At 45.9% G+C, this 24065-nt stretch overlaps 1 protein-coding gene across 1 annotated transcript in view; it reads right to left on the reverse strand.

The window, feature by feature from the left end:
• The window catches only part of LOC146869802 (uncharacterized), a 508722-nt gene that overhangs the window by 108330 nt on the left and 376327 nt on the right, over positions 1 to 24065 (reverse strand). The window contains exon 17 of the mRNA XM_085640499.1: positions 6594 to 6863. Within this exon, the coding sequence (XP_085496625.1) occupies positions 6594 to 6863 (270 nt within the window). The remainder of the gene's footprint in view (positions 1 to 6593; positions 6864 to 24065) is intronic.

Here is a 24065-nt window from a genome sequence, read left to right on the forward strand (position 1 = left end):
CGCCTTGAGACCCTACGGGTATGTAGCGCGCTTTACAAGTGTCACTGATTGATTGATTGATCCTTTGGTTGTCTCCTTATTTTTTTACATTTACTAGATATGTTCTTTTTCCCCATGCATTTAGCCCCCCCACCCCTCCAGAACCCCCACCTCACCACATGAGGCATGCAGACTCAATCTTGAGTCTGGTCGCAATGAATGTGCGACACACGCTGAGACTGAGAGCCCTATCTCTGTGGACCTTTGCTAGATGCTGCATCCTTTTAGTAGGATCCCAGATTAGATAGTGCCTCATCTATTTTACTGCTAAGAAGAAGGGAAAAAAAGAAATAGGAAAAGCATAATAATTCACCCTTAGTGTCACCCTACATAGTCCCAAGCTAAATAACACCTAATGTGAATTAATTACTGGGCTGCACCAGACTGGACAGCCCGTCCAAATATTCTTTGGCTTTTATTTCAGATATAAAAAACTTTGTTTGCCCCTCAGAAATCACTTTTAGGCGAGCAGGATTATTTAGAAAGGCTTGCGCCTTTTTATCCTGAAATGGTTTAATGAGCTGCCGCAGTCTCCACCGCCTTTCAACGGTGGAATGGCAAAAGTCTGGGCGAACAAAATAGGATATCTCGTTCCTAGACCTTTTTGCATCAGGCCTTGCTTTTTCAGAGATGGCTTGGCGTAACAGAAAATTGCCAAAGTATACCAGAATGGCTTGGGGGAGAGCCCCCGCCCTTGCAGGCTGTTTCTGGACAAAGGGGACCCGATGGGCCCGCTGGATCTCAAGTGCCCAGTTCCACCCAGTTATTTCAGGCAAGGAGTCTCGCACCAAATCGACAACAAATGAGCGTATATCGGCCCCCTCAACCCCCTCCGGTACACCAAGAACGCGCAGATTGTTCCTGCGCTGGCGGTTCTCAAACTCCTCGAGCTTCCATCTGACATCTACCAGTTGTGCCTCATGCGAATCCACCAACGCATGTTTTGAGGCGAGATCAGATTCTGTAGTGACTATCATGGCCTCTAGGTCAGTTAAACGTTTGCCAAATGTTCTGCAAGTTTTAGACAGTTTCCGCACAACCCCTTGCATTTTGCGCATGGCAAGCTGTGCCTTGAGACTGTCTTGTCGGGTTTCTTCTCGGTGCATAGCAATTGCCTGAAGGATAGCCTCCAATGTTGGAGACGGTGGAGAGGTTAGTTCTGATGGATCCGAAATGGATTGGGGGATGGGCATAGAGTTAGAAAGTTGATTTGTAGGAGTATAATCCCAGGCCAGATCTTTCCCTCCCTGACTCTTTTTCTTTTTCCTCTGCACAGTTTTGCATTTAGCACCGTCTGCCTCGTCTACAGCGCTATAGCTCGGATCTGTAACGTCTGCTGAAGAATCCTCAGACACTCATCATCGTCCCTATCTGATACAGAAAAGAAAAAGTCACTGGTTTCCTTATCCAGCTCAGTTTGGCCGTCGCTGTCCAGAACCCGGTTAGAATAGGTTGCACATTCAGGATTGAGCTTATCCTTAAGTAATTGCTCCTGAAGTAGCAGGGGAGGAGTGGATTGTTCATCCGCTTGTATTCCATCTCCCCTTCTGCCCGCGACTACAATTTCTAGGTCCGTTGGGAACCCCCCATCCAATCGCCCTGTTAAAGTATCTGTCAATGAATTCCGAATCAGCATTTGGGGAGGGGGCCCCTCGGGCCTACCTTCCATGTAGATTGTCCCGTCATTATGTCCTCTCTCTGCCTCGCACATCCCGCTCTGCTCCGGCTGGACTGGTTCCTGCAGGGGTGGATCTCGTCCGGCATGTACTGCGCTCGCCACTGCATCGGGGCGAGTCTTACTCCTGAACTTCCCCTCACAGCCCGGAACTGATCCTCCGGCAGGAGCTCTCCACAGGTCCAACACCGTAGGGCCGGCCGGACGTCCCTTCTGTATTGCTTCGCCTCTTCCCTTCTTTTCAGGAACCAGATCAGCTGCCGTCCCACGGCGCGCGCGCCGTGGAGTTTGAGCCGGAGTTTGGGCTGATGGATCCCCCAGAGATGCGGCCAGGGCCTCCACAGCCACGTCACCCGCAGCCGCCGCTCCTCCAGGTGCCCGTCTAGTCGCTCCAACCTTGGCAGCCCCCACCGCGGTCTTGTGACCCATCTCTGCGGGCCCGGCGGTCTCGAGCGTATCTCTGGGGTTGATTCCCGAGCCGGATGCCGCCGACAGGTAGGAGCCTTCTTGGCGAGCCTTGACACTTCCAGCAATGATCCTTAAGAGATGCCGGAGAACTGAAAGACCAATCACTGTTCCTAGTAATCGCAGGTAATCTCCGCCTGCCTTGGGGGGGCAATGTGGCTCTGAGTTGCAGTTACAAAGTGCAGCGTTCATCATCCCGATTTGCCTGGAGCAGCATCACTGGGATCCTTAATCCTTAGCTCTCAGTGCTCTGTGTGCACAAACGGTCTCAGGCGTCCGCCATCTTGCCTCCCATACTTGTCGTCCAAGTAATTAATTCCAAGGTCCAAAATCCTCCCCTTCCAATGGCAACAAAAATGGCATAATTCTATACCACAAGTCTCTCCACCTTACTTTACACTCTCAACACCACGATTCAGAGGGTCGTTGGATCCTAGCTACCCTTACAGTTGATGGTATTACTCTTAGTATCCTCAATCTATATGGTCCAACCCATACAGATTCTAATTATTGGCGAGCACTCTCACACACTATTTCTGAAGACGCCGCTGACAACCTCATAGTGGGAAAAGATTTCGATCAAGTCTCCTTTCTTGAAAGGCATTCCACTGCACGCTTTGCTCCCCATACCTCCCATAAGACCTTCAAAAACCTCATTTCTTAACACTGACTTTCTGATTCATGGAGAATATACCATCCGACCTATTAGAATACTAATTTTATTCCTCTACTCACCACTCTCAATTTAGAATGGGCTACATTTTCCTTAGTAAAAGTTAAATGCACCACAGTCAACTCAGAGATTGGTTCAATTTTATTATAAGATCATGGACCAGTGCTGACCAATCTAAACATACTTATCAATACCCATAACTTGCAGAAGCTACTATATGCTTAATCCCTAAAATGAATTGTGACCTGACCCATTGTAAAAACTATTGGCCCATCTCTTTGATTAACACAGACTATAAAATATTTATCAAAGCATTAGCTCTCCGATTACATCATTTAATGCCGGACCTCATATATGTTCATAAATTTGGGTTAATTCCTATTTGAAATGTTGCAGATATAGCCCAAACTTTTCCAATCATCATTAACAAAGCTCACAAATTCCAGGATCCCTTAGCAGCATTATCTCTAGAGGCAGAAAAGGCTTTTGATAGGGTCATTCGGTGTTTCTTAATGAAGGCTCTTCAATGGAACGGTCTTGGTCCAAATTCTCCCCAACTTATTTCTCTGTTTTATTCCTCCGTGCACTATTCAGTTATAACAAATTGTGTACAATCTTCCTAGTTTCCTCTCAGTAAAGAATGCGTCAGGGGTGTCCCCTATCCCCTTTATTATTTGTTCTAGCCCTGGAATCTTTTGTTCACCAACTACAAACGTCCGACGACTTTACAGGATTCAAAACTAAAAATGCCCACATAAAGTTTACAGCTTATGCAGAGGACATTCTCCTATTTATGTCTTCTCCAGATCGTGCTCTTCCTGCTTTTTTTCGGGAATATGGCCTACACTCTGATGTATCGGGCTATAAACTAAGGGGCTTATTTACAAGAGGTCTGCGCCACAAGAGCGCCACTTTTTTTGATGTTACGGTAGCGCAGGCTTCTCAATGGCTTTGCATGGCCTCATAGACATGGAGGAAGGCAAGGCAGCACCAAGGATGCATTCTATGGGTGTGCGGTGGTTGTTCCCATGCAACACCCATTGATTGTGACACTATTTACAAATTCATGTGAACCTGGGCAGCACCAAAGCGTTTTGCCTCCCCGGAGCAGGTGTATTGAGGAAAAATGTTTTTATTTCTTCTTGTTTTTTCTTCTTTCCATGTGTGCTGCATTCTGCAGTACTCATTGAATGAGGAAATCGCCTCCCTTCCTGCAAAAAAGCAATCCTGCCAACACCACAGACACCCTTGCATCATGGTGCAAGGGTGTCTGCTTTGGCACTAGGCACCAAATTGTGCACTGGCACTGGCGGAAAGGACAGGAATGCAGCATATCTCGTAAATATGGTGCATTCCTGCCCTTTGAAATTGGCACAGGGCAGTGCACCAAAAAGACTTGCGGCGCTGCCCTATGCCAATTTTTTGTAAATGAGGCCTTAAGTATGGATAAAAGAGAAGTATTACCATAGAATAAGGATTATATCACTGTAAACATCTGTTCTTGGCATGTAGTGCTATACATTCAAATGCTTTGCATACTCCTGATATCTAGTGTTGGGTCCGGATGTGTACAAGTGCTTTTCTTCTAAGAAGTCTTTCTAGTCACGAGATCGAGTGACTCCTCCTCTCGGTAGTAATGCACATGGGCATCAACTCCATTGTTAGATTGTTTTCCCACAGAAGCGTGGGAATGTAGTGTAAGTATCAGTAAAGAGATGTGCTCAAAATAAAACCATTGTGACCAAACCGACTGGTCTGTTATGACCTATGCTCATACCCCAGCACCTTGGCACACGAGAAGTATGGATTTTGTTTCCGACATGCCCCCTACTAAAGATTTTACCACAATTTGGGTAGTAGTGGATGTAGTGACTAAACAAGCAACAACAAAAAAATCCTCTGAAGAAACTACTCTCAGCCTCTTGTTTAGTGGTCATTTTGTTCACATGATAATTAGTTAACATGGAATACCTTTCGTAGTCATTTCAGATCATGGCACCCAAATTGTTGCCAATTTGTTGCAGGCAATGTGAACATCTCTGGACATTGATGTCCCTTTGTAACCTGCCTATCATCTACAGACAGATGTACAAGAGCGTCTCCGTGGTTTGTTAGACACAAAGACTAGTGCTTGGGTACAGGTGCTAGATCTGTCTGATTTTGCACACAGTAATTGACGTTACCAGGGTATCACCATGCTACTGCCATCTTGGAAACTATCCCAAAAGCTTATTTTTTGTCTGCTTTGGAAGTGTGCTCTAATATATAGTAATATATATGATATACTTATGGAGTCTTTCAATCCTGAACTGTAAGCTGCTGTTCCTGGACTCTTTTTGTATTGTGACATCCTTGTTAGTAACGAATAGCATTCCTACTAGTCCAAACATCAGGTCTGTATAGGATGGGTGTCGATACCAACCCCATGCCTCAGCTGGAGCATAAATACAAGCACTTTCTAGAGACAAGCACCACGTATACAACCATGAAGAAAAGGGAAGAAAGGACAGGAAAGTCAGAAGTACTTGAGCTGTGCTAATAATACGCAGTCTAAATGTGCAATAATCACAGTAAAATAAATATGCATGCATGTATACGATTTTTAGTACGTACCATAGGTAACGTTATAAAGATTTGTAAAGTGCATCTGTCCCCAAATTGCTGAAATGAGTCTACTACACATCTCATAAATAAGAACATTGATTCTTTTTTTTTTTTTTTTTTTTTAAACAAAAAAGGTATTACCTATAGCATTAGGGAAACTAGGGGGAAGACATCACCCACAGTGGGAGTAAGACAATACCAAGAGCAGAACCAGAGGAGATGGAACTGAAAGAGCGGGATGACTTCAGAAGCAGAAATTTGGCAGGTGGAAGTGGCATGACTTCTGGAGTTGCAGTTACAAGAATACTGACCTTCAGAAGGATAGTGGAAGATCAATTGAAGGGAGTGGCCAAAAAACAAGTGGCAAACAATGCAGGAGCGGAGTGTGAACGGGTTCGGCAACAAAGGAACCCAACAAGATGCACAGCTTTGTTTTATTGGTTGTTTATATAATGTCCGTCATGCTTGACCTAGAAGTACTACACCGTCACCATCCTGGATTTGGAAGATTTCATAGCCCACACCAGTGAAAAACACAAAGAACAAAAGACACAAACCCTCTTGCCACATAATCTTTCAGTGTCTTATCCAGCATGCTACTGGACTGCACAGTTTTGGAGTATTCCTTGTGAGTTGCATTCCTGTACATCTTCTGTATCGTGGTATGTTCTGATACCTTGTACAGCAGTGATAATGTGGAGTTACAAAGCACCACATTTACGGTCCCTATCAGGCTGCAGTACTCCCCCCCCCCCCCCCCCCCTCCTTCAACTCACTCATCCTGAGGTATAAGCGTCCTGAGATAACAGGTACTTACCATACACTAGCTTCCAAATCTCAAGCCGGCAACGGTTTCTATCACAGGTATGAATGGCCTCAGCACCCCAATCAGTGCCACAGTTACCATATCCCACTCTACAGATGGATGAATCAGCCCTATTAAAAACTAGTGCACGCCTCATCCTGGGAGTGGTATTCATTTAACATACACCACTTTTGTTACAGCAGGTGGCATGCTCCAGTGATCCCCATACTAATATGTAAGAGCCGCCCAGTCTGAAAGCTACACATCAACACTCAACAGCTACAATTTCTCTTATGTAAATGTGGCCCAGACACACCGTGGTAATTACTTACCATATATCAAAATCATGGACTCCGGCAGGCTGCTGTGATACACCTCATATTTATACATTTTGTCGTCATCTCCTTCCTGAACTTCAACTGTTGTTCTGACCTGGTAGCTTCCGTCAGGGTTTGGTAGGATTTGACTTGACTCCCAGGGTATCTCTACACCATTCCTTTTCCATTTCACCTCGATTTCTCTAGGATAGAATCCATATGCGTAGCCGGTCAGAAATGTGCGATCGCCATTCTTGGTTCGTGAAATCCTCGTTTTAGGGGCGACTGTAAGTAAACGTGATAAATCCAATTACAACGTTAATATTTACATAGTAAGTCACTAAGTCACATAGGAAGTCACTTAGGAAGCCCTTGCCTTTAAATTGCGTTGTCATCATATGCTATGAATATCCCTGCGACAATATCCAAGGTACAGGAGGAGTGAGTGGAGGGGCCAGTGAGAGCAACCTCACCACAGCTATCATGGACTCAAGTAACCTAATCCTAAGAAAAACTGAGGGTACTAGTAGGATCTGAAGGAAATGACACTTCGGAAACTACAAAAGGTAATGAGGAAGGTAACAGATTCCTGTGCTCACCTACAAAACAAAAACAACAAGCAGAGAATGACCAATTAGTTGGAATCAGTGGCTTAGTGAAGAGGACAAGAGGATGCAAAAGATGTGTTGCATGATGATGACATTTTTGGACAATAATATCTTACTGTTGGTATGCAGTTCACTGCGTATCTACGGATGAATTGATGGCCAATCATTCAAGATTCCACCACTGATACAAACTTCCCTTCCGGTCAATATGTTGACCGCTCAGCCCCCAGAGAAAAGGCTAGTTGTCGCAGTGTTTCCAAACAGAGTATTCAGGAGGTTGCTCCAGGTAAGGGCACTGGAAGCTCAAATACCCAGCCCACTGCACGGAGTGTACCTTTTACCTTGAACAACTTTCCCATCTGTGTCCCTAGAGTTCCTAGCGCATCTGAATCAAATATAGGGGGTACTTCTCATATCCCTTACAAGCAAATCTTTTTGGGAGCGTATATCTTGCACTACCATCTCAAACTCCTCGATGGTCATTCTAAAATTGCCCCCTGCTTTGACATCCTATTTCCTTGTGATGGTTAACGTTCCACCTCCTAGAGGGGAGGAGGGGGGCTTGAGGACATGATCATGGTATATAAACCTTTAAACAAGGGTCTGTTGATTGTATTGTGGTCAATTTCTGAAACCTCGAGTTGGTGGAACTGTGAGCCTAATATGTTATTGAGGACTGAGGTTTTACTCCAACCCTTGGGTTTCTTTTACCCACCACTCTTCCTGTGATGATATCCAGCTTGTCTTTCTTGAGGGGGTTCCTGACTCCCTATCATATAGGACCCAATGCCAATATCCAGCTTAGTAATAGATATGCCCCCCAGACCAGCTCGGCGAGGAAGATTGACTCGCAGACTGAATTCCATATCTGGGGCGGCCAAAGTATCCGTCTTGTAGGTCGCTTGGGATGTCGATCAGGAATGTTACTGGGACTCGAGACCTCATCTCAGATGAGCATGATATGAGTTAGTTGAAATCCAATGGGATTATTTGCCTGCAAGAGAACTGGGATGTTTAGGGGGGCATACACATGGATGGCTATGTCACTTTTTTTGTCAACACAACACCCTCGTTAGCCAACAGACCAAAGGGGTGTCTTGTGACTTTTGTGAATTTAGGCTTAGGTTGTGAAATGGAGAATGTCTCTTTCAATTTGGGAAACATTTTATGTATTCTTTTGACCTTTCCCAATAACTTAAGGTTGCTAGTGATAAATGTAAAAATTCTGTATCATCGAATAAAACTCCTGTCTCAGAGTGAAGAATTCTTCTGGAGAAATATTTTATGGAACTGTCAAAACCAACACGGAGTCTGTTATTATGAGATTTTAATCTGCACCCTTAAGCGCCTTGTGGTTTTAATGTGGAGAATGATGATCCTTCCTGTGACTCTGATCAGGCACATTTTATTTACTCCCGATAGGGGGATGTTTTAAATAATTTATTTTCTGAATTCTTTGCAATCAATTTATTGACTAAGGAAGAATTAAACTCGGCTGGTCTAGTGCCCACATTTAAGGGTAGAACTCACACCCGGGGTAGGTGGAGCTCGCTAAGCTTCACTGAGCAGAATCCTGCAGAGTTCCGCGTGCGAGCGGAATTAGATTCTCCTTGTATTTGGCTACAGCATGAATGGAGTTTGCACCCCCTTCCATATTCTTTATGACCATCCTGTTGGTATATCCCCCTCCTCCGGGCGAACAATTGATGACACCCTCAAATCACCCGGCTCAATCAGTGCCCACCCAAGCTTCCGTCACACCAGAGGACAAGTGAAACAAGAGCCATCAACAAAAACATGCAGCTGCGCAGGTAGGGTGGCCAACTGGCATGAGCGCAAATTCAGGACGGTGAGTGTAAAGATTCATGACAAAGGGTCAAAATTCAGGACAAAAATTCAGGACAGGAGGTCAAAATTCAGGACAAAAATTCAGCCCCAAGGTATGCTTTACAGACACATCAGTGTATGTCATGCAATAGTATATAAATACATAGGCAAAGAACATAAGTACAAGTCACTTCTGCCCGGTCACTTTCTCCTGCCCGGTCACCGCTCCTGCTCATGCCTAATCACAGCACCGGCCACATCAAGTCAAGTAAAAAAATATGTTTATTTAGACCAACGATCTTAAACAATACAGCAATAAAAAAGTGATAAAATACATATGTAGCAATAAAAACCATATATAAATTATGCAGATTAAAAAGAATCCTTCAATAAAATCTGTTAATAGTTTTATAAAACATATCCATACCCCTACTAGTTCTCAATAAGCATTGCACTAACAGCCCTCATAAATCTTCCAAAAGCACATGCTATATCTAAAAAACGCATCTCAGCAAAACAATTCTATGGTATGCCCTTGGGTGCTAATTTCATATTTCAAAAATATTGGGCGTAACCATTGTTTCCGCTGTTTGAGTTTTAGGCAGTCCAACAAACTATACAGCATGTCACATTTGGTGTTCAACCCACAGATACAGTTCCCTCCTATACCAATCATTTTCGTTTTTGCATTTGAGCTTATCTTACAGGGGTTGAGTCCAGTTCTTACTCTCAGTACCTCGGTTCTTAACATCTGGTTTGGCAGGGTATCCATATATGGATAACTCACTTTATTCCGCCATGCATTTAACAAAGTATACAGATGTTTTCTCAGTTAAAAATTGATAATCATTTAAATTAGACAATTCTGTGCATAGCGCCTTTAGCTCACTCCTGGAGATTTCTATTTGAAGTGTCTGCGGAAGAAACTTTACCTTCATTGCAGTGCAAACAGCGGCCAGGCTGTCCTCCCGTCAGTTTTCCCCAGAACCTTATTAGGGCTTTTGCAGTCGCATGTTCCACAAGGTCATGCCCGTTTCTAATCTTAATGCTTGAATCATGATTGAACTGGGGAGTGACAATACATACTTCAGGCATTTCCCCTCCTCTACATCCCACCTGTTTTTACCACTGATATATATAGCAATTCAGCTCCATATTGGAGTTGCGGGGATCATTCCTTCATACTCTTTTAGCCCTGGTCAACATGACATTTCTCCAAAGGCCTTAATACATTTTTTCAGCCCACTCACCGAGGCGATAGTCCTGGCCTTTAAAGCCTCTAGGTGAGATTTCAATTTCAGAGATCGCTCGAACCAAACACCAAGTTACTTATATTCATTTACTACTTCAATTCTCTCCGAGCCTAGGTGCCACTTAAATTTACTTTTAGGTTTTCCAAAGCAAAGTACTTTTGTCTTATCCATGTTTACCACTAATTTCTTCCATCTACAATAAATCTCAAATTACTCTAACTTCCTTTGCAGACCTATTTCGGTCTGGTCTAGGATCACAAGATCATCGGCATACAATAGGCATGCCACATGTTTTCTATTCTTTTTGGGGCTAATGTCGTGGGCAGGTTGGCAACAAACAAGGAGTAGAGCAGAGGGGCTAATACACAACCCTGTCTCAATCCATTGTTCACTTGTATCTTTTGTGTTAACGTCCCCGTTGGACCCCAAATAAACTGAGCGCAGTTCCTCCTCTGCAGCTCCTCAATTAGCCTTAAGAGGTAATTAGGGATATATTGTTTTCTCAGTGCCTCCCATAGACGATTTCTATCTACAAGGTCAAAAGCTGCAAGCAGCAGAAAAGGCTCCCCCTCTGCTCCACTGACTTACATGCGATGGGCCAGAGCGAGAAACAACGATCAATTGTCGAATGTCGTTCTTTGAAGCCCCCCTGTTCCGGTTGTACAATACCATTAAAGTCGGCCCAATCTTTTAGCATACCCACGATTATTTTTGAAAAATCCTTTTGGCCACATCCAGGACGTTAATCATCCTGTAGTTTTTGGGCTTTTTACATCTCCCTTTTTGTGCATCGGTCTGATAATCGCCCTTTCCAATTTTCAAGTATGATCCCTGTATCCAAAATTCTATCAAACAACCTGTGCAATAACTCCGCCCACCAATCCGGGTGATTTTTTTTTATAAATATCGGTGGCATAATATCAGGTCCGGCAGCTCGAGTCAAACGTATATTTCTAATATTTCCTAGTGCAAACATAGCTCTTACATCCTCACCCACTTTCTCCTAAGGGGTTGCTTCTTTCTTCACAATCTCCACTTCTTTACTCCAAATGGTCCACCCAAGCTTGCTCCTGCACTCCGCAGACCATCTGTCCCTGAGTTTTTCCTGACCACTCTTGAACTAATTTCCAAAAATCTTTTATGTTTTTAGTTTCTATAGCCTCTAATATGACTCGCCAGCACTTCTCTTTGAATTAGAGATCTTTCGGATCTCTAAGTTTTTATACCTTCGCCCTAACTTATCAGTATATTAAGGCTTTCTCTATCATACCTTAATTTGAGGTTTCTCTCTCCTTTCCTTATCTGTGCCTTACGGATCCTACATTCTTTAGTGAACCTTTTATTTTTATTACTATCGTTTTTTGAGGGCTTTGCATTTTTTGATCTTTTCCCTTTTAGGACTACTCCTAAGCACTGAACAACCTGCCCAATAATATTTTCATACCCTTCCGGGTGGGGCTCTAGATTTTCCCTCATTGATAAGTTTTGCTGAAAATTTGTCAACTTTTCCATATATTACTCTGTTAATCTAGTGGATAGTCATTTTGTGTATTCTATCTGAACTGGGATCAACTTTTCTCTTTGTATCACTTTCCCTCTCCTCAGTTTTAACTTCAGAAGGTGGTGATCACTTCCTTCTTCTAAACCCACTTTAAAATCCTTTATGTTGTCAAAATTCCAGGCATGCATATACATATAGTCAATTGGACATAGTTGTTGACCAATCTTAAACGTCTGATGGGGGAACAACATTTACAACGCAACTTTTACAACGCACTACACTTACAACGCATTTTTTACAACGCAACATCCATTACAACGCATTCCATTACATAGCATGACACTACAACGCATTTTTAAAAACTACCTTTACAACGCATTCCATTACATCGCATACTACCTTTACAACGCATATCATTACAACGCATAATATTACACTACACTATCCAACACTTACCTTACTGTTGCACCCCCTGGAGTTAGAATAGTAATTTTCACCCCTATACTATCCAACACTTTCCCTACTGTTGCACCCCCTGGAGTTAGAATAGTAATTTTTACCCCTATACTATCCAACACTTTCCCTACTGTTGCCCCCCCTGGAGTTAGAATAGTCATTTTTACCCCTATACTATCCAACACTTACCCTACTGTTGCACCCCCTGGAGTTAGAAAAGTAATTTTTACCCCTATACTATCTAATACTTACCTTAAATGCAATTTAATATTATGCGTTGTAATGGTATGCGTTGTAAAGGTAGTATGCGATGTAATGGAATTCGTTGTAAAGGTAGTTTTTAAAAATGCGTTGTAGTGTCATGCTATGTAATGGAATGCGTTGTAATGGATGTTGCTTTGTAAAAAATGCGTTGTAAGTGCATGCGTTGTAAAAGTGTGCGTTGTAACGACATACATCCGTCTGATGTGCTGGGCAATCCTCACCTATCCGTCCATTTAGGCGAACTACACCTTTTGAGCCCAGGTAATTTCCCAGCTCTATATCCCATGTGGAGCCTTTAGTTATTGGAAAATGTGCCGCCTTTATATTAAAAGATTTCAACATTCCTTTACACCAATTGTTCAATTTACTCGGGTTCAATCTGTGATTCAGGTCCCCCATCAATATAAAAATATCTTTCGGGTTACTTTCACAAAACCAACTGATATCCTCTTTCATCATTTTCATTTCCTGCATGTTTTCCTCAGATAGCTCCCCCCCCTGTACATAGACATTAGCGATTATCAGCTTTTCATTCATAGGGTAGGGTACCAGGGCTGCACCTTACATACTACCAACCATTTACGACTTACTGTTAGGGGTGTTACCTTTCTGACTATTCTGGTCGATACAAGGGTAGAAATTCCTCCTGTAGGAAGCCCTTGTTGCCCTTTTATAGCAGGCTTATCGATCGACACATATCCTTCTATTATTGGGGTTACATCGCACAGCCAGGTTTCTTGCATGTACGCAATGTCATGAGTTTCTATTATTTCCTTAAAGGTTTCTAATTTTGAAATGTTGCTGATGCCGTTTATGTTCCAAGAGAGAACGCCAAAGACGTGCGATGACCCAACATCCTAATCTATTTTGCTTAGCCACCCTTCATCTTTCATCTTTCTGGGTTGGTGTAGTGCAATTCAGGGGTAAATCTCCACAGATATCCTCACTCCCGCTCTTTACCATCCTCCTCCCTGGTACTATGATTTCAATACATTCTTTTCCATCCAGCTCCTGATCGATTAATCTTATTTGTCTTTGCCCCAGACCCGTATGATGGCACAGGAAGACTGAACTTTGCTCATCCATTGAGGGTAATTCTCTATCTGGGACTAACCTTCCCTCTGCAACTCCTTTTCTGCTTTTATAACTGTATGTTTTACTAAGCTAGAGAACATCAGGACTTTGGTTACCTCCTTTGCGTCCTTACTTTGTATAAACCCTACTTGTCGGAGGTCATTTGTCCCTATCTCCCTTAGCCTGTCACATTTGGAGAAGGTTGTTAATAGCTGGGATCGTTTTAGGGGGTGTAGTTTTCTTAATCTTTTGCCCCCAACCTTTGGGTTTGATACCTCAAGATGTAACCACAAACTTCTCCCCCCCTTTCCTCATTATCTTTAAATGTTCCCATGTTTTTTTTTTTTTTTTTTTTAAACCGTTTATTACAGAATCCAAAAGATATACAAAGATGGGCCTACAACCTTCAGGCCGGCCGCTAGCAAACAAAAGGAGCATATAATACAAACAGTAGAACACACGCTGCGGCAGAAGTGAGATCACAGGAGTTGAGAGAAGCGTTGGCAGCCACACCATCCGGACCCCACACAACGGTTTCATTTTTATAGAAATAACGAAAAAACAAGTCCACAAGGCAACCCACAATCGGAAACAATAGCATGTGCTCCCCTGGGGGGGACCCTACCGATACACAGGAATATCAAGGGGGGGGATAGGTCGGGACGGAGACAAAGTGGACTCAATGCCCAGAACCAGGAAGACAAGCAGGCTAAGGAGACGGCCAGGCTTACCTCTCGCAACATACACCACCTTTTCCCAAAACATACACCAGTCCATGTTGTCCTTCCACACCGAGACAGTCGGTGACCTCTGGGAACCCCACAATTGCGCAATATCACGCTTGGCCACCATATATCCCAGAGTCACCCACCACGTCTGCGGCACTGAGTAGTCGGTTGGCTCCCACACATTCAGGAGACATCTCCTCGCCTCGGGCAGCAGCGGCACATGCGTAACTGCCTGCATGTTCCCATGTTTTTGATTTTCACTTCCCTTCCCCATGTTGTTAAGTTGCCAATAATCACTCCTCGGCCGTCACATTCTCTCATCTACCTAGTGGTCTACTCAGGCCAGGGTTCTCCTGCTCTCTCCTTTAATCCTCATTTGATCTTATGTGTGTCTTTAACCATCATATTTTGTTCTGAGCGTTTGTTCTTTCTGTGTATCCCAGGGGTTCTTTTTTTGGTGCGAGCTTTCTGATTTATTTTTACTGTCACTAACCCTAATACTGTCGATGATCTTTTCCACCTGTCTTCTCCCTCCTGTTCTTGATCACCCTTCTCCCTCTCGGTATACATTGCCTATAACTGGTTGCTTCTCCAGATCTCTTTACCAGCATTGGGCACCTCGAGACATACACACTATGGCCCCCTGCCCTGTGTATCACTTGCTCTCCTGGCTCCCTACTTTCTTTTTCATTTTCGCACCTTACTGTTCTAACTATGGACGGCATGTGTTCTCAAATTTGTTTCAACTCTCCCACAATTAAATGCAACTGTACTTTTTGGGATTTCAATATATCATTATTCACCATAGCCACTTCTAACAATCCTTGTAAGGTCTTTTGTAGGATCACCATTACATCCAGCATAGTTGATGATGGGGGTCGCAGAGATCTCTAGATTGGGGATGGAGTCAAATACTGAGCTTTCAATTCCCTCACTTACGCTCATCGGGTTTTGCTCCGGGCTCAACAGCGGCTCCCCCTGCTCAATCTTATCCACCACCAATCTTGAGGCACTATAGTCTAGTTAGCCCACCATCTTCAGCTGTTGCTCGGTGCTTCCATCTATCTGGGGGGTGAATAGGCATGGTGATGAGGACAGCCTTGGATTAAATGTATGAACGCTTTGGTTAGGTAGAGGCGGATTGATTAAAATATCTTGATTAATTATGATGGGTAAATCTGGGTCTGGTGTAGTCAGACAATCCAGCCCGGCCTTGCAAAGGGCATCCATATGTTTCCCATCCAACTTTAGATCAGGGCTTGTCAGGCTCTCCTTTCGTTTGAAGTGTTTGCTCACAACGTCCTTGATGGGATTTGAAGGGGCCCTCCCCCCTCCTTTTCGTCCTGTTGCGGGCTTTCCTGAGATACCCTGCTGTTTGTCTGGCATGCTTTCATTGTTACTTTTCCTTATATATTTTTTTGACCTCTGCTACTGGGTCTATCCTCAACATGGTATCCGTTGACGAACCCTTGTCTTTCCGCAGTTTACCTCTGGCGGGTGCCATCCCCACTACGACACTACGACACAGCACTTATCCTTTACGCTCCAACTAGCCTTCCTGCAGTGTTAAAGATAGTCCTTCTGCTCTTTGGAATACTTTAAGAAAACTTAACAGCCAAGCTTCCACTTACCTCTGCTGTGCCTGTTCGCCTGGAAGTTTTTGTCCTCTTCTGTCGCCGCCTCCGCCCAAATCTCTTCCGTCTTTTCAATCTTCTCCAGACCCTTTTCTGCAGTATTTGAGTGCTGGTTTTAATATAAACACTACACAAGCTTTTACTAACTTTACTTGCTTCTGCTGGTGGTACTGGTTTTTATTAGTGTCCCGGGCTCTAATAATACTACCGCTGTTAATGCAACTCTTCCTCCTAACCTCCTCCCCTTTGGGGGAGCTGTGGACGCTGCCCTACCACGCTATGGCATTTCTTCAAGACTTCTCTTGTAAGGCTGCCGGGGGGGGGGGGGGGTTGCGCAGCAGCCCCCCCCCTAAAAGGGCGGCCGCCTTAGTGCCACAGGAAGGCACAGGGGTGGGAGGTCTAGTCCCTGGGTCCTGCCAGGGGAGACCCCAGCAGATGGCTACTTCCGGCAAAGGCGGGGAGGGGACAGGGGTATTTATACGGTCCCCGCCCCTTCCTCGCCCTCTTGTCCCTCTCGTTCGCCTTGTCGATCGCAGCAACATCGTCGCGCGCCTCGGAGCCTCGTGTTGCGGTGAGTTTGCCTGCCTCCTCTCCCCGCCCCGGCCTTGTCCCTGGGCATTACTAGGCAACGGGGCCCTGTGGTCGGAATACCACGGGCGTGGGGGGGTGCGGGCGCCGAGCCAGGCCCGGGTCGCCGGCGTGGGAGGTTGCGCGTGAGGCAGGGGGTGGGGGCGCGCGCGTGTGGCTCATTGGTCGGGCCATCGGAGTCACAGTGGCTTTGGGGCTCCTGATTTGTGCAGGTAGATTTCGGGAGAGAGACTGCTCAATGATTTGAATGGGCATTTCTTGGGTAAATGTTCACGTTGCAAGTCACGGGTTCGTGTCCTGCAAGTGCAGCCACCCATGATTAGGAAGGGAAGTTAGCGTAATTGGTTTGTCGAGGAGAGGATGTGGTCCGTCGGCTATGCTGCTGCGAGGTCGCGTACACGTCCGGTGTCCCTAGTGTGTGGAATGGGGGCCCAGTGGGCAGGACGGGCGGCTTTGATCTGGGGAGTCCAGGTTCGGGCCTCAGCGTGGGCATTGTAGGGAGAGGCGGTGTGGCCTCAGGGACGTGCGCGCTGTCGCTGGCTGGTCTCTTGTTTTCCCCGCGCCTGAATGTGTATGTAATGCGGTGCCATGTGGGGCGCTCCTTCACCGTGGGGCCGAGTTCGCGCTATATATACACATGTGCAACACCGGAGCAGAGTAACAGCCATGGGAGGTGAGGAGCATATGCCTGTGCAATGTGGATACGGTGTCATGTATGGCCCTCCGGTGCCTTTGGATCGAGTACGCGCTATGTAGGCTTGCGGCAGCAAGGGCAGAGTGCCTGCCATGGGGAGTGTGGCCATTGTGCCTGAATGTGTGGGGTGGATACGGTGCTATGCAAAGCACTCCATACCCTCGGGTATGCGCTATATATTTAGCAGGGTGCCGTGATTAGACTGGTGGATCTGGAGGCGGCGCGGAGGTGTTCGAGTCTCGCCAGGCTTGGTGGGAGAAGCGCAATGTGTGTAGAGTGGACTTGTGTTTTGATCGCCTCGTGACCTTCCGGTGATGCTTGGCACCCACAATCCTCCCGTGCCCAACAACTTAATTGGGTGTGTCCCCTTGTGGCGGAGCGGGTGCTATGTGTAGCGCTCTGATGCCAATTGGATCTGGACGGGCTAGCGCGATGTTATAATAATCTTAAGGGAGAAAAGGAAAAAGAGTGTGGGCGCTCTGATGCCTGGTTGGATCCGGCTCAGGTTTGCGCTGTATAGGCCCTGGAATGGGAAATTGCAGTGTTGGGCTGTTTCTGGGATCGCTTGTTCGGACCCCGACCGAGCCTCCATGTTGGTTTTGGGCCTCGCAGGTGGGACGTATGAATGTGTATGTAACTACGGTGCCCGTGTTCAGCGCCAGTGCCTTCGGGTCGAGCCGCGCTATTTAAAAGAAGAAAAAAAAAAAAATGCTTCTGCCTGGCCTGAGGAATGCCTGCTGTAGGTAAAAAGGCCTACCTGGAGCCAAACGCAGTTGCGCAGAGCAAAGAGGTCTTGACTTCATCAGGCATGGTCTCATACACGCCAAGTTCTCAGGGTGCCTGGGGGGAGATGGGGGGCACCTCTCTAGTTTAGGCATGGATCATTTCCTACTGGACCTAGGGGAAGCTTTGGCTGCAGCAGGTTGTAAGTAAATAGGTCTACCTTGGTGGGGGGCCCTGGTAGTGACGGTGGCCACTCGCAAGGCTGTGGAGGAGTTACAGGGCGATCCAGAGTCACCCCTCATGGGGGGGGGGGAGGCGTGTGTAAGCAAGTGGACTGGGGGTCCACGGATGGGAGGGGTGGCCCCTCCCAATATTTGGTATACACCATTTGGCATTGCCATAGTGACTTTAGGCTTATCAGACGGGCAGGCGGCATAGGGGCTGGCCTGCCCTGGGATCGCCCGTAAGATAACCCACCATGTTTGCATATTGGTTATGCTAATAAACCTGCAGCAATATTTCTCCACTTACAAGACAGTGTCGTGTGGTTTATTTATCTACTTATGTGTTTTGTGACAACTGTTGCCGATATTGGCACTATAGCCTTTACCACTGCTGGACCGGGGATCGTGGCACTAATTACAGCAAATATTTTCTTTTGTTTATGCTGATTTAGGCAAGGTTTGTTGCTTTCTCTGATAACTCTGATTGCTATTTCCAGGTATTTCAGCATCTTCCTCCGGAGTTCCTCCTGAGTCCTGTGAGCGAGCGGTTGGGCGGGCACGAGCACAACAGGACGCACACACGCTCGTACTAGTCAGGCAGGCTACGGCAACAGCAGGGGCGATTGGGTTGGGGGCGTGTCCACATCACTTCTCCTCCCCTGTCACCGCTCCTGCCCCGTGCACCGCTCCTGTCCCGTTCACCGTTCCTGCCCAGTCAGCACTCCCTCTCCTGCCCCGTCGCCTCTCCTGCCCCGTTGCTGCTCCGGTCTCGTCACTGCTCCTGCCCAGTCACTGCTCCTGCCCATCACTCTCAGTGAACAACATTGGCAAAATTACGCAAGGCCGCAAGTTCCCCACAGTACTCTTTTTGGGGAAAGCTCCTCTGTAATCACTAACTATGGTCTACTGGCTCACTGGACTCCCAAGTCACTCATTCACACATGAAATGCTAAAGGCAGACGCACGATGTCATTCGAAAGGATATACTCAGCCTCAGTCAGAATGACAATGGACCTGTCCACAGCCTCTGCGAGGCCGGGGAGGGGCTGCCGCAGCCTCTGGAGTTCAACAGAGAAGTGCGAGCTGGCCCCTGAGAACTTTTAATCTCTTGGGGCTTCTCGCAGGGGAACAGCACAGGTCGCTGTAATTAATCTCCAAAATTACGGACAAAAGGCGTCTGTAAAAGGAATCATTACGGACAATGGACATGACACCAAAATGACGGACTGTCCGTGAAATTTACGGATGGTTGGTCACCCCATGAGCGTGGCCGTATCCCTGCCAAGCATGGACAACATGGACAGTGTAGCGGAGTGCCCCTGTCCGAGAAGGAGGGGGGAGTGTCCAGGCATGGAGAAGGACGAGTGCAAAGAAGAAGTTGCGGTGTCCCGGTGAGTGGCTCGTGCCCAGTCAAAGGCCGAGCAGCTACCTGCCCAGGGTAATGCTGCAGTAAGTCCATCAACGGCAGCCCTCAGAGAACAGTTTGTTGATCCCACTTCATTCTTGGGGGATTGACAATCTGTGCTTAATGGAGATTACCCTTTAGGTATGGATCACATGTCCATTGGGCTGCCTCCTGGGGGGATTTGGCCGGTTGAGTTTAGTGGAGATTTCTCCTTTAGGCAGAGGTGGAGCCTCCCTGGTGCATATTTGAAAACAAGTGAGTGGTTCCAGCATTTTAATGTTCTCTGTTGTATTTGACTTGTCGGTTGTGAGTAGAGAAGGCAGGAAGGTGAGGGTGTGGTGCTCGTTGTAAGGGGTCTGAGGGCCGGAATTTAAATACCCATATTACTCAGCCATGCAAGAGAGGAGTTCACTCAGCCTATTGATTATCCCTCCTTGATCGGACGTCTGTGCCTTTGTAACCAGGCTGTTCAGAACCCTCAGTTTTGCATTTATTCCTGACACAAATAGCTCTGGGTTGTTTAGAAGATCGTAAAGTGAGGAAATAATGTGTGGCACACTGTGGTTTAATGTGTGTAGCTTCGTGTAGATGAATTAATCAATTCGTCCTGTTTGGGTGCTGGTGGGTGTCTCCCTCTGGCCTTCGAGAGTTGGGTACAGTATCCACAAAAGTTGGCACTATTAAATTAATAATAGTGTGCCCAGACAGCACTCCGGTGAGACGTAGTCTCCTGTGAAAGTTTTTTTTTGCTGTAGATCTGTTTCGTGTAATGAAAACAGTAAGCTTCGTTTTTGTCCCAATTCAATTATTGATTTTTATTCATTTCTTCATCATTGTTATGGAGAAGTGTGGCTCACTGGTTAGAGGAGGCAGACCTGGAAGCAGAGGTCAGCCCGGGACCAGGGTTCAATTCCCGGCTCCGCTGGGTCTTGAGTCCATAAATGTCCATGGACTCGATAATTCTCGCTCCAGTGCATACTCGATTCATGGGTTCACACTCTGCGACTCTGGGCAATAGCTTGCTTAATCTCCACATGGGCCCCTCGCGGCGGGATGCCTGGCTTTCACCTTGCGGATGCCCTGCCGGGTTATCTCACAGGGGAATACCAGGACGGGTTCCCTAAGCAAGCGCTTAGAGACCGCTTGGTGATTTGCGCTATATAAATTCCTGTACATTTACATTTACAATAATTTCATTTGATGTACATTGCATCATTTGGTCTGAAGTAATAGTTCACAGTTTATTGTTAAAAATCCCTATGCATTTCGGGACTGAGCCCTTCTTCAGGGGACAAAAAAGTGATCTGAAAAAAAATGTAAACAATCCTATGCTGTAATCCATGGACGTTTTATTCTCCCACAAGCAGGCACAAGTTTAGAGTGCGTGTGTCTTCGTCAAAGTGATACCAAAGTGTCGGCTAATTGATGCTCTTCATTAATAAAAGTGCAAAAGTAAGAAGAACAAGAGCTTGTGGTAAACATATCCAGACCGTGGAAAGTTGAGGATTATTGACGCGGAAAAGAAATGATTCTAAATGTTAGAATACAATCATAGACGATTATGTATAATTGTACGATTGGGCTGCTAAATGGGTTTGTGCACTTTCGTTGTGAACGAGTGGGAATGGGCGTGTATTTATTGGTGTGCGTATTTAAAACCGTGGAAGGTGAAGATCAACATGATGTTCCAGTTTTAGTGAGTGGTCCGTTAGAGCTGTTACAACTTCGTACCTTGTGTGAAGCGGTGCCGCCCGGCTGTCGCTTGACCCCACAGGTTGAGAGCTATTTAGATTCGCGTCCTCCTTGCTTTGGCCAGGGCGGCGCAGCTCTTTTGGGAGGCTTCCAATACTAATGTGGTTTCCAGACTGGTATGTGAGAGGGGTAACCACTGGATGTAGATATACTAATTATGTTGATTGCCTCGCGTGGAGAGGTGGTTGGCGGAGAGCCCACTGCATGACCTGGTGAAAATTGAATGTTATGGTTCTTAGCCTGTCCGCCTTAAGGACCATTTATACACTGGACAGGAGGACTGGACTGTCACTAAAAGCACTTAATAACTGGCTAACATTGGCATATTTTGTGCAGAGATCAAATACAATAGTGTTTTTGGTGCTTTACAGGAACGATTCCATCCAATTGAGGTAGTAATGCTTGCCATGGCCATGGTGTGAGGCTTGTTATGGAGTTCCTTGTCACCCACTTATGATTCTCAGGAGGCTGGAACTAAGCCGGGATGGGCTGGACGACCCCATAATGCGGATTGGGTCAGGTGACCCCCATGGAGCTGGTTCAGACCACTCATCATGGTCGTGGCCATGGGCCAGGGTCACCAATGCAGCTGGACATGGAGGTGTACATGGAAGATGGGGGGGGGGGATGTTGTAATGTTTTTTAAAACAAACCTCAGGAGAGAGTGTTGTTGTGCCTTTTTGGAGGAGTCTGGGTTTGGCTCTCTCCCGGTTTTGGTATCGGAGGTCTGAGGTCTTGTTGTGAAGCAGGGGTTGGGTTACTTGATCTTGGCTGGGATCCCTTGTTCCTGCTAGAGTTTTTTTTTACCATTTTGTATCTTTTATGCTGATCTTGTCTGTGTTTCTGGGGCAGTGAGTATGTTAGGGTTCCGTGACATCCATCCCCTTCACACTGAAGTTGGTTACTGTGTGGTAGGGTCAGACTCTCTTTGGTTTTGTATGCCGTGATTGTTTTGTATGTAGCCCGGTGTATACCCTGCTGCTAATTGGTTGGTGTACTAGTCGGAACCCGCTTTTTCCCCCAGGGTCAGGACACCTGCTGGTAGCCCTCTGTTACTATCTTAGTGCTCTTGCATCTCAAAAAACCTTCAGTTCACCACCCAAATCGAATTTTTCGGGTTTATTCAGGCGAGGACCAGGAGGGAGTAACAGGATGAATGGATGGTGGGCGGCGGGCCGAGGGGGTTGACCTTGAAATCTAGCATCCAGTATACCTGAAAAAAGTGCACATTCATGCTTTAGGTGTTATGCTTGGGCTATTACCCCACTACTTTATTTTTGTATTTTTAAACTTTTTGACATTTTTTAATATTGCATGTGTGCAATAAAAGTAAATATAAGATGGCACCTTTGCTGATGCCAGACCTGGAATGTTACCTTTCGTTTATGTGGTCCTCGTCTTTCGAGTGACCCAAGCCCTCGTTCACCTTGTGGTCCTGGACCACGTTCTCCTCAGGATCCTTTTCCTTGTGGTCCCTGGGCCCTTGGTGACCCTCCCACTCCTCTTGTACATCACTCCTCCTTTTCAGCCTCCTGGTTCCAGTTAGCCAGATGGTCCTGGTTGTAGTAATGGTACTTCACATATTTCCCCATAGACTCCTGCCTAGCCTGTAGAATGTTGACATCATGATGATGTATTAGAATGCTGCAATGCTCTTGGTTGTCAGTTGAGAGTTAGGGCTGAGCTGGTACCATCCTGCTCCTGGTGGGGTTATTATATGTTTATTATTTCCTTTACTTTAACTTAATTTATGTACACTTATCCTGTACCATCTACTTAAAATAAATATACTTGATCAATCACCTCGATTCCATGATCATCCTTCACTACACTTATTTTGGCGACGACCTGGACTTCAAACCCTGCGTGAATTCAAGTTATAAGGACTTACATTTCAAAGTAACCCTCCTTCAGCAACTAAGAAACCTACAAAGATTTTCTATTACAAGCAGCTTCAAGGTAATGAACTTCGTTTTCTTTCTCAAGCATACTGGCTAACCCCACCAGTGACCAATCCACCGGTCGCTCACTTCTTCCATATATTGCCAGTCCCTGCTGTAACCTGCTGCCTTTGTGCGGATTTCCCTGCCTTTCTACTTGTTTTGTCAAGTTAAATAACTCGGTGATTTACAATCTGGCTTTCGTTTTCAAAACAAACTGGCAGTGATTAAACTTTCCGTAGCAGTGTTTACTTTCAATCCTGCTTTCTTCAAACCTGCATTCTACATGCTCTGCTGCCCACTTGCCCTTTTGCCTGCTTGCCAGTGAGTGTTTCATTCGCATTAACGATCGAGTTTACATTCTACGGTCCTGTGCCTTCTCTGAGAAACTGGTCATAATATTGGGCATATTGGTGAGCATATGCACATAGTTCTGAGGAAAAGTTCTGTGCCATTTTTTTTTTTCAATTTTAATATTTTCAAAGCGCTCTCTGTCTATGAGGAACGGCAGCGCATTATTTAAATTCAAAGCACACACGCGCGCTCTTCACCTTACTGCTCGCGTGGAGCCTCAGTGCATCTGTTACGTCGTTTCTACTCATTCCTCCGTGGCATTTGTGCAGCTGCTTATCGACGCCTGCATGCCTCAGTGCGCCGTGAGCCACCCGGATCGGCGTCACAGTGCGTGCTTCCATTTTAAGTTTGGCACTCTTCTTCAAGTCATCCACTGTTTGCTGCGTGCCACACCTGCCAACCACGTTTTTTGTCTCCAACTCAAACTCAATAAAGTTATTTTGCCAACGTCGTTATTCACCG

This window comes from Triturus cristatus, chromosome 1_1, assembly GCF_964204655.1.
Source record: "Triturus cristatus chromosome 1_1, aTriCri1.1, whole genome shotgun sequence".
Classification (NCBI taxonomy): domain Eukaryota; kingdom Metazoa; phylum Chordata; class Amphibia; order Caudata; family Salamandridae; genus Triturus; species Triturus cristatus.